We start from the raw sequence: 16,821 nt of genomic DNA, 5'->3' as shown, positions 1-16,821 counted from the left end.
GAGAGAAAAGGAGAGAGAGAGAGAGAGAGAGAGAGAGAGAGAAAAAAGGAGAGAGAGAGAGAGAGAGAGAGTACAACAAAGCAATGTGCTTTACTAGTGTGTGAGGGGCTGAGTCTGGAGAAGGGAGATGCCAATGAAATGTAAGGAAGTGCTGTACAGGGTGTACATTACATCCAATATTGACGTACGCACCGAAAACCTAGAAAATGACAAGAAGAGGGCACTGAAATCAAATTCTTAAGAATGTTAGGGAAAAACAAGGTGAGACATAATAACAAATGAAAATTTCAGGAGGGAAATAGGAGAAAAAAAAGTTGAATGGTAGAACTGAGAAGAGTATGTGAAAGATGGAAGAATACCAAAATGAATGATGGAAGCCAAGTTTCAGGGCAAGAGGCACACCCAGAGCACGACTGGAAACTACCATAAATGTCCCAACCCAGCCTGATGCCAGATTAAGGAGGAATAAGATGATGACAACAAACAATGTACACAGCTAGTAACCTAGAGAAGAAATTGGAATGTGAATACTAAATAGAAAGATAAAACAGCATCTGAAACATATGAAATATAAATTATAGTAGCAGTAGAAGACGAAGACATCAATGGTGAAAATCAGTATACACAACTGGAAACAACAAATGTGGCTACAAAACTTCCTTCATTTATACAACACTTCTGAAAAATACACAATAGCATGAAACAACTATTCTGGTGAAACAATTATTCTTGTTGAGGCAAGAAGAGTAATAGCAAACACGGAAAACATCATTTCTCCTTCTCCCCTCCCCTGTTTGTGTGTGTGTGTGTGTGTGTGTGTGTGTGTGTGTGTGTGTGTGTGAGAGAGAGAGAGAGAGAGAGAGAGAGAGAGAGAGAGAGAGAGAGAGAGAGAGACTGCTACTCACCATATAGAGGAGAGGTCACAGACAGGTACAATAAAAACAGTGCGGTACTTCTAAGTTTGCACCCAAAAGGCCTTCTTCCAAAGTAGAAAACATACAAACACGTACAGAGCAAATGCACCTGATGGGGGAAGCAACCTGATGTGGGGGACCAGAAAAGGAGAGAAGCAGAGTAGGGGAAAAACTTGTGGGTGTGTTGGTGGAACAGAAGGCTATACAGTGCTGGAATGAGAGCAGGTAAGGGGATAGGTAGGTGAAGGACAGGGACTAGTGAAGGTTGGAGCCGGGAGGGGAGGTTATGGGAACATAGGATATATTGCAGGGAGAGTTCCCACCTGCGCAGTTCAGAAAGGCTAGTGTTGGTATGTAGGATCCAGATGATGCAGGCGGTGAAGGTGTCAATGGCGTGAAGCACAGTGTATTGGACAGCATGTTGAGCATCTGAGTGGTCCAGCTCTCTTGGCCACAGTTAGTCGGGGCATTCACGAGGACAGACAATTGATCAGTTGAAATTTGCATTCTGCGATAAATGCGAAATAGATGCGAATTCTGCCTCAAAATGCAAAACCACCGAATTATTAATTAGATGCTGTTTCAAAGAAATTCTATTAAAATCAGCTATCATTGGATATAGTTTGAAAAAGCTTAATTTTCTGCATACAGTATCAAAAATGTAGGCAATTACTGGCATTGTATGTTATCCGCTGAAGCCCAATTTGGAAAGATAATGTGCGCAAACTACTTCCAAAATAAAGTGTACAAATGCAACAATCTATCAATGTGTTCAATGATTTGGCACTGTGCCAGTTGTGGATGGCTGAATGGTCTGTTTAAGATACACATCGCTTAATGCAACATAGTATTTAACCATTGACATAGCATTTCATGAGAAAGACATGCACAAGTTTGCTTGTTACCTAAAGCTCAAAAGATAGTATAATGCAGACAATTTTAACTCAGCAATTAGGTGGAGCATGTTTTGAACTATAGTTGCATCAAATACTGCTAGAGGTTGGGCCTGAACTATCTCGTTAATGAGGTTGGGCATGAACTACGTCATTAACAATATTCAGTTGACTTCAACAAACAATTGCGCGGTAGCTGTCCCCGAATGCTTTATGTTGCGCATTGCTTGTTTCCCCCCCCCCCCCCCCCTTAATCTGCAATAGTGAAGCGACTAATCCCGTTCCATCACGGATTTTGATTACGACCCTTCCAACACCAGTAGAGATTGGTGATCCCTGTGAAAATGTATCAACTATGCTGTACGCTGCTGCCCAGTGAAATGGAGGTGGAGTTTGTTTCCCCGCACTGCTCCTTCCCCTGTGGAGGTCAAAATTCTCATCTGTTTATGTTCACGGCCATGTGCTACAATAGCCTACAGTGCTTGCCCGCTGTGCTATAGCGACTGGAAAACAAAATCTGTAACATTTTTCAATTGTGCTGAAATTCTTCCCATAATGTTAAAATCTAGTTGCTGTATGCTCAGTTCTACTATTACGGTAAGTGCCTTGTCAGTTCTGTCTGTAGCACTGTCAAAGCATGGATCGCAGATCTATTAATGTCCATGACAGATCGAAGTTAGAAGTCTGCAGATATTTTGATCTTGAAATTAAGCGAGAAAAGACAAACAATGTACAGAAACACCTTCTATCGCAGATGCATTCACTTCAATGGCAGGAAAATGCAGCTGCTTTTCAACAGAGCAACCATTTTGGAAAGCTTAAATACAGCCAAATGAAGAAAACAAAGGCCATTTCGGAAGGAAAAGGTGTTGAAGTTTTTGGAAAAGCAAACATTCCAGTCAAAAATTTACCTACCAGCACTTTTTTTTTTACAGACAATTTCAAAGAACTAATAATTTGTTTGTCTTCATTCATGACAACCATTTAAATTTATGCACCTAATCATTTATAACGAAAATAGAAGCGAATTTCAACAAAAATAGATGCAAATTTTGCAAAGAATTTATGCGAATTTTGCCAAAAATAAATGCTATATTTTCCGGTTCCTACTCATAACTCATATCCCTGCAATAGACTTTTGTGCAAGACCTGTCCCACACGTCTTCCTACTATCACCTACTCCACTCCAGTCACAAGCATATCCTATTCCATCAAAGATATTATTCTGTTGAAGGATAACGTCTGCCACACGTTGCCGATGTTGTTTCGACTATGCTGCAGAAGTTTCACCGGGACACCATTGCAGATGCTCTGTACAGTCCCGACATCTCCCCATGCATTTTCCGTATTTCTGGAGCCCTGAAGAAAGACATTCAAGGCCGTCAACTTGCTTAGGATGTAGTGAGGCACACAACTTTTTTTCACCTGTCTCATTTTCATTTAATTGCCCCTTACATCTGCTAGTAAATGACAATATACTAACCAAAGAAAGTAGTTTCAATTTTGATATTTGCTGCTGTGGAGAATAAAATAAGAGAAAATGTAGAAAATGAAGTGTGATTATGGCAGGGATAAAATTAATAATTCTGCTCCAGTGTTATTGATTTCAATAAATAAATGAAGTCTTGATGCTTTCTCTTACACTTCAAAATGCACTGAGACAATACTAGCAATAAGGTAGCCATGAGTAGGGAAACTCTAAAGCGAAAACTCACACTTTTTCTGCAACCAAACAATGCAGAAGAAATAACAAAAATGTTTACTATATGCCACTTTAAGGTCATTCATTAAATGAATGTAACTATTATATTAAAACAAAGGGAGTTACACCAATCTCTGATGGTTGAGGGCAGAGCATGTGAGATACCCGAGTGCTATAAATAATTAATACCTACGTAATGAATACCTGCAAACATATTTTTTAAACATGAGCATCAAACATAACAATCAACATAATTTATGCTTAATCTTAAAATATAATGGTATGACAGAGAATATGAGCCAGAATTAAGAATTTGACAAGTCTGTTGTAGTTATAGCTAAAATACAATGACTTTGTGATTGACAGACTGCAGTGCCAGAGAGCAGGGTTACATGCATGCAGCACATCACAGTTGAAAAGGCTCTGCATGTACCAACAGAAGAGACAATATAGCTAGCACATGCAGCTCTAATGAGAACTATGTTTGGTTGGTAAATAACTCATAGTACTCAACTCACTGAAATATCAATCACAGAGTTTTTATGTAAGTATAATATGACTGGGTCCAAACAATCACATTCCAGTTAAAAAGAGATTATTAAAAATGTATATGCTAAAGGTAATAAAAACATCACACACAAATGTGATAAATTCCCAACACCCATATGCCAAACACATGAAATTAATATTCAAACATCACACTATGCAATGTTCAGTAAATTGGTGACTTGAGGAGAGAGAAAGATATTAGATTAAATAGAAATAAAGGTTAAAGGACATGTCGCAAGTTGTATGTGTTGTACTTGCAATCTCGTTATCATGTTCTTGTCTGCACAGAGAATAAGATACACGCGACATATAATTCTGTTCAACACTTTATTTGGATGAAAAGTTTATTTAAGCTCACATAACAGCAAGAAGAACATTATGAAACATTTCCAGTGCAACGAATATTACCAGTTTTTTTGGTAATTAATGAGTAAAACCATAACAGTAGTAGGAATACTGAAATAGTCAAAGCAAATTATTAAATTCATGGAGTATGCACTGCAGCATGAAAAAAGTGTCTCACAGCACACCTGGTGGTCAGTGCGTGAACCCTGTTGACATGCACCAGCCAATCAGCTGATTAACTGACATCTGTTTCGGCTGATGCCCGATGTCGCTACAGACAATACAAACTACATACTAAAAGAATTATATACTAAAAATGTGAAATCTGTGTGATACAACAATGAATAACATCTAATGACTACGGACTGTTGTTTCTGTTATTTAATAGTCGCTGATTGTTGTCCTCCACAGAGTATTTTGTATTTTACCTTCCCCGTGAAAACTGATTTTTAGATTGAACAGGCCTCTGACTGACCTCACATAGGCGTTTCCAAAGGTAATATGGAGTTTTGATAGACAATCACAATGAAGAAAGCACGTCAACATTAAAATGTAAATTTGAAATAAAAAGTCACATTCTTGCTCGCTGGGGGATGGGCAACGAAAAAAGTAAAGGATAGTATATACAGTAGAATGGGAAATGTGGGTGCCGTGTGATTGATAAGATAGCTGTGTCAGCCCCACAGGAATTCCTGTATCCTTAGGAGTAAACTGAATCAGGAAGTCTTAAGTGGTGCAGGCTCATAAAGAGAATAACACATGATAGACAAAGATACATGACTTGAGGCTCCATGGAAAAGAACAAGAGGAAGACCAAGGGAGAGATGGAGGAAGGGAATGGGCGAGAGTGTTCTGAGAAGAGGAGAAGACTGGAGCAGAATTGTGGCAGTGTTATTAATAGGATAGAGCAAAAGAATAAGGCTTATGTGCAAAACAGATCTAGCCAGTGACTAGAAACTACTGCTAATGATGAATCTGATTTTGCTACATCTCAATTTTTTAGTAAATTACTGAACCGGTTGTGTTTCACACAATAATAGGTTATCCAGTAAAGTTACTTTTGCTCTAAACAAAATACCAACAGCCTGAAACAAAATATTGGAATGATTCTATTCACATACCTTCTCAACATTTGCCCAAAATGTTTTTACTTCTTTTGCCATAAAACCAGCAATTTTCTTTAACCTAAGTTCTTGAATCTTTTCTGCTTTCTGAGCTTGAGCTTCCTTCTCCTGGAAATACTTCTGCACATTTCTGGCACACTGAAAGAATTGAAATATTATTAAAATAAGCACATATTACTATAAGGGCATCTCAATACACTTCTTAGACAACATACATAATTACATTCTCAAAATAAGAAACACATTTACTTGCTACCATAATGTGCATCCACATGCTTTTTCTTTTCTCAGATAGGTGCCGGCATTACATACTTTCAACAGCATAGAAATGGCATGTATTTTACGCGTGCTCGCTTTGTCTCATTTTTGGTAGGAATCTATTCATTATTTTTAGACTAACTGACTGACACAATAAGCCACCTCAGAGAGTGTATGTATTTTACTATTCCAGGAACAGACACAGACATATTTTATTTTCTTACATGAAATATCCATAGCTGGTTTCCACACAGCAAAGTATTACTGCCACACACAATTTCTGTAGAAGCTGCATTAAGCAAAACATTATCTTACCTAGAAATAGCGATCATCAGTTTTCTAAGCACAATACCTGAATCTTGCAGAGCCTTTTATAAGGAATGTGTGTATGCTGTAACACAAATGCACTCACTGTACTGCAATTCTGAAATGTGCGTATGTTTCCATGTATTTGCACTAACACACAGAAACCGAAGAATCATGTGGACATCCCTCTACATTCCGCATAAAATGAGAATATTACTGCATTATTAACAAAAATTTTCCTAACCTCTTCTTTATCATTACGATGCAAATGCCCTTGTTACCCCCTTTTTAGCTACGGGAAATAGGAATCACAATGAGTTTACAAGCAAATTTTTAACAAAATCAAAAGATAATTTTATGTATATAGATGAAGCGGCAAGTAAAAATTTGTATTAAGGCTGTGAATCGAACCTGAGTCTCTTGCTTACTAGGCAGGTGCATTAGCCACTAAGCCACCTTGGCTAAGTGGTTCACACAACTGCATGGATTACCCTGTAAGCTTCCCTCCTCCATTCAAATTCTGAAAGCAGCCCCAGTCTGCATTAAATTCCCCCTTACACACAAAAAGAACTGCCAAGGCTCTCCTTGTCCTGGAACAGTGCATCAACATCAAATGCAAATGGGGGATCCAGCCTGAAACCCAGATGCAAATGAAATGACCCAATTCTAGAGACTGGTCTCACAGAGGTATGATTCTGTTCCCGTCTTAGGGGGAATTTAAAGTAGACTGGGGTGGCAGTGAGAATGTGGATCAAGGAGGATGGTGTGTCATTTAATCTGTGCAATTGTGTGAGCTGCTGTGACAAGGTGATGGTGATGGTGATGATGATGATGATGATAACAGCACAAACACCCAGTCCCTGGGCAGGGAAAATCCCCAACCTGGCCGGGAATCAAACCCAGGACCCCGTGATCCAGAGGCAGCACTGCTAGCCACTAGACCACAAGCTGTGAGTTCTGTGACAAGGTGGCTTAGTGGCTAATGCACCTGCCTAGTAAGCAGGAGAGACAGTTCGATTCTCAATCTTGGTACAAATTTTCACTCACCACTTCAATCTATACACATGAAATCATATCAGCAAGAGACCAGTAAAGTCTCTGAAATTGTGTCGTTGCATTTCAAAAGATAATGTTTTGCCTTTCTAAATGAGTCAGTTCAAACGAATGTAAGGAAGAGAAGCAACTATTAATTTTACCAGGGCTGACAGAAGACTTAATAAAATTGATAGCATGCCCCCAGCTCTTAAGAATTCTTTCAGGATTAAAAAGTGCAGCATGACATGACAGAAAATAGGAAGACACAAATTTGTGGTAATGTTGGTGTATGAATTGCAGGCAAAATGTACAGGAGCCAAACTGTCTCAACAGGCAACTGGGAATGTGGAGTTTCTGTCTCTGGGAAAGAGACACAGTGTGCCAAATCAGGTAACAGGAATCAACATACCAAGCGATGTGGCACAGTGGTTAGCACACTGGACTCGCGATTGGGAGGACGTGGTTTGTTCAAACCTGTGTGTGGCCATACTGATTTATGTTTTCCATGATTTCCATACATCGCTTCAAGCAAATGCCAAGACGGTTCCTTTGGAAGGAAATGGCTAACTTCCTTCCCCATCCTTACCTAATCCGATGGGACCAACAACCTCACTGTTTGGTCCCCTCCTCCAAATAAACCAATCAACCAGCATCAATGACTTCTATCAACAAGTCTTATGTCAAAAGCTTTTCAAATTATGTCAAAGTTTTTGATTAATACTGAGATTGAGAAGCTTTTAAATAAACAATTTGAAGATTCTGGGGCATTTCTGAAAGTGAATACATTGATTCTGCTTCCAAAAACAACTTTATTTCAGCATTACTGTTCCATTGTTCTACATTTTCTGGCTTGAGAAATCTGCTATGTAAGCTACATTTCCCTTCTGTTTTCAAACGAAATTTTACCTCCAACAAGGCATAATATACTTCCTACTAATCAAATGTAGTTTAGAGCCACCATGGAAAAAAAGTCATTCTAGAGTTGAAAAATCTTCAGGAGCACACTTAGGATGGATGACATCAGACAAGCAACCATCATTGCCAGAGTTCAAAGGAGGGAGTGGATATGTTACAGAAGTGAATGACAGCTGCAGTTCTTTTTTTTTTTTAAAAAAAAAAATTGTTTCCCTGAAACAACAATAAAGCACATCAAGGCAGAAACTAACAAGCATGTGAAAAAGCATTGCAAATAAAATGAGAAGATGCAACAACATGAAACCCACAAGCAAGTGAAGCACATGAACTGGGGTAAAACTTCATGAAATTTATTTGTTTTTGTTGTTATAATCCATGTGTCAAGTAAAGAAAAAAGGATTGCATGATTACAGATCTACAAATAACTTTTGTTTCCACACCATTCTTTGCAGTTCTCTCCCATTTGCATGTACATGACAGTGCCTTACACAGTCCAAGAAATGAGGCTGATCATGATCCTATACGTAAAACCAGACATTTCTTGAATCACTTTCTTTCTCAGTTTCCAGGATTGTTTTCTTATGAACAAAACTTTACCACTGATGAAGATGCGTGGGGATATGGATGAAGATTTTCTTTCCATGTCTATATAAAGAACAAGCCTGACAAATATGGTATCAAGCTTTACCTTACGTGATTCAAAGACAGGATATGCTTTATGCACTGAAGTTTACATGGATAAAGGGCAGGAAGACATTCAGCCACAGCTCTTTTTCAGAGACTTCTATCCTGCTACCTCAACAAGGGACATACCATTTACAAGGACAGATATTAACAGTTCACAAGCTTAATTTTCTGTGGGAGAATAAGACAATGATTGTGGGAACATGCGTGCTGAACTGTAGAGAACTTTCTATACAAGGTGTAGTCAACAAAAAGCTAAGGAAAGTTGACTGTACATTGATGAGGAAGATATATCTGTTATGTCAAAACTGGATGGACACTGGATATGTTCTATACTTGTCAGCTCTTCACAAGAGGACAAAAACAAGTAGAGATTCATAGCAAAACTGAGATGACACACAAGATCAAACCCAATGCCATTCTACCCTACAATCTCAACAAGACAGGTGTAAAGAGAAACGATCAACTCACGTCTTAATATCTTTTCAAAAGATGGCAAATGAAATGTTGGAAGAAACTATTTTTCCACCTTTTTCTAATGGTCGTGATGAATGGTTTCATTTTCTACTAAAAAAGTAGAAACAGGTTGGAAAAAGACTGCCATCTGGCAAACTGCTTCTGCAATTAGGTGAGGAGTTTCCGAACAAAGGAGATATACATCAAAATATTGCTACTCCCCAAAATATGTGTAGCAACAGCTTCCTGGGAAGCCACTTTGCTGACCAAATTCCTTCCACAGAAAAGGTGCATCCCACAAGTGGGTGCTAAGTTTCACAGAGAAAGCAAAACTATCCAGTGGAAAGTCTTCTAGAAAATAGACAGTATGGTGGTGCCATAACTGTACAGTTTCACTATGTATCCCAGTGTGTTTTGAACTGTATTATACAAGGATAAATTATTGTTAACTGTAGTTGAAAATCTACACATATTTCTTTTTTCACTAAATATGTATTTAAATTTAAATAAAATACTGTGCTAAATTTGTAGTAAATGTGATTTATTTTGTAATTAGAATCTACAACCAGAAAATTTATCCATGTATGTACATAAGGTTGTAACAATGAAATGGTAAGCACTTGAAGAGATGCCAAAAATGCATGGGATTCTGTTACATGCGTGCTGCTCGGCACCTGGAATAAAATATGTATAATCTAATGATGGACATAAACTTTTAATGGAGCATTGTGATACTGCTGTTGCTAGGATGATGCACAAAGTCAGATCAAAAGGAATGTCAACTGTGTATTATCCGTATGAGATTTGGGCAAATCAAAAGCACATTTGAAATTTTATTTGCCAAACAACAGAGGGACAAGGAGGCTTAAGAGTTACAGTGGGAAAAGGAGGGTGTCTTATAATATGTCATGCTAGTTCTGCTGTTAGCAATTTTGTGGCTGAAAGTAAACTTGTATTCCAATCAAAATCAAAAACATACTTTGACTACCACTATGAAATGAAAACATTCAGAGAATTGTCTAGGAATCGGCTGTTGCCTTATTTGCATCCAGGCTCTGTGAGCCTCGCACTACAAATACAAGAAAAATTGATATTCTTTCATGGGTGTGAAGCAATAATATACAACATATTGAAATAAGAACAAGATCAGAGCTGTTGCAGCTCATTAAGATTTCAAAAGGCAGCATTAAAAAACATGCAACTGATTCCACTGCTCTGCAATGTGGTCACAGGGCAATACAACTACATCCTTATCAATGCCCTCATAATCCCACAGACCTGGTGTGGGCAGAAGTGAAGAGAGATGTGGCAAACAAAAATACTATGTTTAAAGTATCTGATACTGAAAAATCAATCCATAAACCAACAGACAATATCACCATTGCTGGTTGAGAAGCTTGCATAAGTTACACCGACAAAAAGCATGAAGATTACCAGAACAAGGTTGTAAAAAGATGAAATAATCGCTTCGTTAACTGTCAATCTGGCACCCGCAGCCAAGAGACTCACGTTCCAAAAGCAGCAACAGTGGAACATCTGAGTAAAAAGGTATGTGAATTGAATGTACGTTTATTTTGTAATTTACAGCACTTACTTTTCTGTCAAGCTGTCTGTGCAGTAGAAAGTACTTCAGAGCATAATCTGGTTAGTAATGGAAATTTTATTTTACTTATCTCCCTTGTTTGACTGCAAAATAATATAGTATAAAATGCTGTTCATCCTGCTGTCGATATTTCAGATTTGATCTTGTTAATAAAGTAAGAGGCAACAGAAGGTCTAATCCGTTCTCTAAGGTGCAGTTTATTATATAACCCTTTCTGCAGTGTGAGAATCTGTATCACTGGTTTTTCTTCACAACATTAAGCCTGGGAAAGATTAAATGCACATTCCATTCTGTAACATGAATCTCATACATATTAGGCGCACTTAAATTTATTTATCATGAAACAGTTTGTAGCGCACAATGAATCTGATAGTAGCGAAGCAGGTTATAATTCAGTTATTGCAGCTGCCCATAATGTAGCTGCTGTCTATGCACTTTAGTTGATACTGCAGTACTTCTTGTGAGCTGTGCAGTGAGAGGCCATTAACTCTTCTCTGTCTATAGTATTTTTACAAGTGGAGCACATGCACACTAAAAGTTTGACACCAATGTCCAGCAATACAATCAAACAATGAATAGCAGTTTTGTTCGACAATACTCTTTGCACACTGTAAGATATAGCTATAAAACGATGGGACTGATGCAGTCACAGAGCACCAAAGATGAATGACTAGCAACTGTGAAGCGTGAAGCCTTCTTAGTTGAATGTGGGATATCTGTGGTCTGCAGACAAATCAATGTGGCCATGGCCTTCATTTGTGTAAGAGCTGTTTTGTTTTGCCGGAAAAAGTGATATGTGTAATAATAGAGTAATGAATTGTAGTTTCACAATAAACTTGGGGAAACTCCTACTGAAACCTATCTTTCACTAAAAGAAGCGTGAGCCAAATACCATTCACCATGCATACAAGTTTTTGAGCATTTCCAGAGTGGCTGAGAAGACACTGAAAATGACTCATGCCCGGGATGCCCGGGATGGATGAAATAATTGAAAAAAGTAGGTAATCTGATTTGAGCTGACCATCAGTTGAGTATTCAATTGATTGCTGAAACAATGGAATTGACAAAGAACACGAAAATTCTCATGATCAACAAAATGGAAACTCGTGATAATGTTTGTATCAACACTGAAAACACTGTTGAAAATGATTCTAATCTCTTGGACAATGTGATAACATGTGATAAATCTTGGTGTTTCACTTACGACCCAGAAACTATATGCCAATCCATGCACTGGAAGGGCCCAACTTAACAGAATGCAAATTAAGATCCAAAGCAATGATGATTCTCCCCCCCCCCCCCCCCCCTTGATATTTATGGCATTCTCCCTCTTCACAGAGTTCCTGAAGGTCTATCTATGATCAACAGTTCTACTCTGCAGGGGGGGGGGGGGGGGGGGAGACAGATCTTTGGAAGACAAGTTGTGTGTTCCGCATAAAGGAAACACACTGACTCACACCACATTGTCTGTTAAGAGGTTTCTAGTAAACGAAGTACAGCATTCCAGTGTTGGACCATTCTTCTTATCTGCCTGACCTAACATCATGTGAGTTCTGTCTATTCCCAAAGATGAACTCTGTATTAAATGGGAACAAGATTTCAGTCTGTTGAAAAAGTGACATGCATCATAAATGAGCTCACAGAGGGAGTCTTAAAGCACTGTTTCCATCAATGGAAAGTTTGTATGGAGTGGATAGAGTAGGGAAGTATACTGAGAGTGAGAATAACTAAATACATATGTTTTTGAAATGAAATATTTTACAGCAATAGTCGCTTTATTTTATAGTCACACCTCATACCACTGTGGCGGCACTTGTTCACAATGTAATGTATGTCAAACCAGGCTGCATCTAAATAATGTACTGGTCTATTTAATTCTGATGCCTCTCTCTCTCTCTCTCTCTCTCTCTCTCTCTCTCTCTCTCATTCTGATGCCCCCCCCCCCTCCTCTCTCTCCCCTTTTCTTTTTGTAAAAAAACTAACATAGTATGCCTTTTTGCAACTATGTAGCTAAGTTTACAAGGCGACTTATCTAAGCCAAATTCTGTGTTATAAAAACTGAGAAGTTTTTACAACACTTATTTGTTTGCATTGTTCATAAAATTGCAGAAATTAATGTCTAATAACTCACTCATCCTCCTGCCTCTGTAAATGAGTGGCCAATGCAAGTTACTGGGATGCAGGGGACCCAGGTTCGATTCCTTATACTGCCAGGAGTGCTACACGGTGCATGCAGCCTTGCGAGGCCAACTGAGGAGCTACTCAATCAGCTAGCAGCCATTCCAAAGTTAAGAAACCAAACAATGTCACAAGAGCAGTGTGCTGACCACGTGTTCCTCCATGTCACATCTGATGAAACCAGTGGTAAGAGAATAAAAACCAGTGGTAGGAGAATGATAATCAGCTGGCAAGGCCCTATTGACCCATCTAGGGCCAGAAAGTGAACTTTACTGATTTTAACCCATTTACCTACATAGGCAATGTGATACTTATTTTGTGCATTATGATTCCTCTTCTCTGGGCAGATATTGGGATTCCAATCAGCTCCACATAACACACCACCTCAAAAAAATGGCACACCCCTGATTTACTCTACTTTTAACACTTTACTTGTATTCTGTCATCTTTTCCATTAGCACTGTCCCTCCTGTTTCCTTCTGACAGTCAATAAATTTAACAACAATAACAGCAAATCACTGCTCACACTCCATGACCAATTTCTGTACCGTGAGATAATAACCCCCAATAGTCAAAACTAGTACTCTGCTGTACTTCCTCGTGTGACCCAGTTAGTTTCCAAGAGGAATTATTATATTCTTCTTGAAGTCTGAGGGTATTTCGCCTGTCTCATACATCTTGCTCACCAGATGGTAGAGTTTTGTCAGGACTGGCTCTCCCAAGGCTGTCAGTAGTTCTAATGGAATGTTATCTACTCCCGGGGCCTTGTTTCGACTTAGGTCTTTCAGTGCTCTGTCAAACTCTTCACGCAGTATCGTATCTCCCATTTCACCTTCATCTACATCCTCTTCCATTTCCATAATATTGTCCTCAAGTACATCACCCTTGTATAGACCCTCTATATACTCCTTCCACCTTTCTGCTTTCCCTTCTTTGCTTATGAAGTAAATAATCTAAAAAAAATTAACTGCAGTCAAATATTAAACAAAAAATTCTACTTATGAGGTGGGAAAAGTCTGATATAAACAAACAAAATTTGACAGACATTAAGTTTCTTCATCCAATACAAGGGGCATACTCTGACTACAGGACAGGTTTTGACAGAAAAATCAGTTGGTACCGTGTACAAAAAAAGAACGTATCCTAAATGGCTTGGCTGCCTAATCCTCAAACTGTTGTTTTCTTTTCTTCCAACACTTATCATCTCTTTTTCTGCATGAAGAAACAACCAGCCCTGAAAGAACTTGTTTCTGTCTCCTTTTCATTGGCACCTGTCTGCTGGATCCTGCCAAGACTATCCTTCTTCAACACCAGGCTTCATTTATCTTTCTTGCACGTATTATTGTTTAGCAAGTACCTATGCCAATACTTGTACAGGTAATTCCAATTTTGATCTAATTTTTAATTTACTTTTAACATTACTTTGAATTTTGGTGTTTCCTTAAAAGCTCCATAAACTCTCATACAATAACAGGAAAGGGTGAAAAGCTGCCCATAATGTTGCAGTAAGCACAAAACTAAATTTTGCATTCATATCAACAGATAGACAATAGTCATGGTGATACATTAAAAGCATGTCCCATCTTCTCAGCACCCAGAATTATTGTTGAAATAGTGATGTAACGTCCAGAAAACCACCTGAAGAAGAACGTGAAAAGGTTCGAAAACCGGTTCATGGAATAATAAATAACTATTCAAAATGGTGACTGGTTGCAGTTTTGTGTGTTTAGATTCAAGTGTGAAAAGTATTTTTAACCTGTTCCATTGAACAGACTTGATCTCAAACCTTTCTATGCAATTGGGAATGAATTTTTCTTCTGGGATCATAATTAAACATGTAAAATGTAACACTGCGACTTTTCTAGATTATAGCTGATGGCTAAGAATTGAAAAGTAATGTTACAACTATTATTTTACTCTGATACATTACAATGTCACGAAGAAATACACAATTTACATGCATCTTGCCAATCAGCTAACAAAATATTTATTATTTACAATATAAAATATACCTTTTTAGCTGCAGCTTTTTTCCACTTCCTTTCTTGGGCAAAATCAGCGGCTAACCACACCATCTCTTCTATTAAATAGTCCCAATGTGCTTTTGCTCGAGGTGGCTCCTGAACTTTTGGAAGACGTTTTTCTGACCACAGACCTTCTTTCTGCAGTTCTAGTATCCTCTGCATGACATGTGCTTCCTTTAAAATGATATTTTGTTTTAGAAACCACATTCTCTCTAACACAGTGGAAGAAAACAATGAACTGTTTGTATATAAATGGGCTGTTCTGTAAAAAATGATCATATTTTTTTTTCTTTTTTTTTGGGTAACATACCTTCACTCATCCTTATAATTTTGATGATCATTTTCAAAATAGTCTCCTTTCGATGTGATGCACTTATTCCAGCATTTCTATCATTCTGCAAATACATGCCGGAAACCAGTTTTTAAAGGTCCTTCAGAACTGCCTCCAAAGAAGGTGTTTTCTTTGGGTTATGGAATAGAAAAGTCACTTGCGACTAAATCTGGACTATATGAAGGGTGAAGGATGCACTTCACATTGACTTTTCAAAATATTTCTTAACAAAATTTGCAATATGCAGCTATGCACCGTTGTGGTACAGTACCCAGCCTGTTTCATGGATATATGATCTTTTTGCAACTTGACAAATTTGCGAAGTTTTCAGGACATTCCTGTAGTACTGTTCAGCTATTGATGTGTGTGCTGATACAACATGTCAATAAAACATTCCATTCATATAAAAAAGATGATTTAACTTTCACAACAGAGCCAACTACTTTTGTCAGTTGGGGAGGGGGGGAGGTTTCCACACTGAGCCTTGCTGTTTGTTTACAGAATCAAAATCATGTGGCCAAGTTTCATCAGAAATGGTTACCTTTGAAAGAAAAACTGGATCTTCCTCTAACATTAACTTCAACTGTATACACACCTGCACACGTATGTCGTTTTGCTTGGGAATCAGTAGCCTTGGAACCCACCATGCACAAACAAGGCTCGTGTACAACTTCTTATCATTATTTGACACTGTAACAGTGAAGACATAGCCACAGTACGTATTTTTTTCCTTAAAAAAAAGGGGGGGGGGGGTTACATTACTGGTTTCAACGAAGTACGTTGTCATTTTCAAATGAAAAACATCAACTGAGACAATGGTGTCATAACCAAGTCACTACAATTTATGCCCATGCTTGCCCAACTGTTCCTTCCATGTCATAATGTAGAATAGACAAAAACTACACCAGAGTAAAAATTGCCAAGAATTCTTGCAATGTGTCCTGCTGTGACACAACAATTGTATGCCTGGTCTCTCTATTTGTCATAATCGTATGTATGGCCATAATTCCCGTTATATATTCTACAACTGGTGTTTTACATTTGAAAATGACGATGTAGTTCATTGAAACTGGTAATGTAACTCCTCTTTTTAAAGGAAAAAATTTTATGTACTGTGACTATGGCTTCACTATCATAGTGTTAAATAAACATTTAAGTTATATTATGATCACACTCTTTACAACAATTATGTCAGAATGTAGATGTGTAACTTTTCTGTCACCAATTTGTGGGTGGCATGCAATGATATTTTCAATATTTCAGGGAGTGTTTTTCAGGCAATTCATTGATCCTCTCTCACAATGATAGCAGCACTTTGGTGCTTTCTTTTCTAAGAGCAGCAACTAGAGTGCCAGATACACCTTCCTTTGAAATTGACTACCTCCCCTCTTCCAAAAAATTTAAAGCATCTTCAAGCTGTGCTGCAGTGTATAACAGACTCTCCATAGGCTTCCTTACAATTGGCTGCAGCTGAAGATCTGTTTAGATAAAAGCAGAATTTCTA

At 38.1% G+C, this 16,821-nt stretch overlaps 1 protein-coding gene across 4 annotated transcripts in view; it reads right to left on the bottom strand.

Moving 5' to 3' along the window:
* LOC126356979 (helicase domino-like) overlaps positions 1-16,821 on the bottom strand; it is a 379,868-nt gene that overhangs the window by 324,472 nt on the left and 38,575 nt on the right. For all 4 annotated transcript variants that reach the window (XM_050007413.1, XM_050007415.1, XM_050007414.1 and 1 more), the window contains 2 exons: positions 14,975-15,160; positions 5,525-5,665 (listed from right to left, as the gene is read on the bottom strand). In XM_050007413.1, the coding sequence (XP_049863370.1) occupies positions 5,525-5,665; positions 14,975-15,160 (327 nt within the window). The remainder of the gene's footprint in view (positions 1-5,524; positions 5,666-14,974; positions 15,161-16,821) is intronic.

This window comes from Schistocerca gregaria, chromosome 1 (genome assembly GCF_023897955.1).
Source record: "Schistocerca gregaria isolate iqSchGreg1 chromosome 1, iqSchGreg1.2, whole genome shotgun sequence".
NCBI classification, from domain to species: Eukaryota; Metazoa; Arthropoda; class Insecta; order Orthoptera; family Acrididae; genus Schistocerca; species Schistocerca gregaria.
The sequence above is the reverse complement of the archived record's forward strand: the minus strand, read 5'-3'. Positions and strand labels throughout refer to the sequence as shown.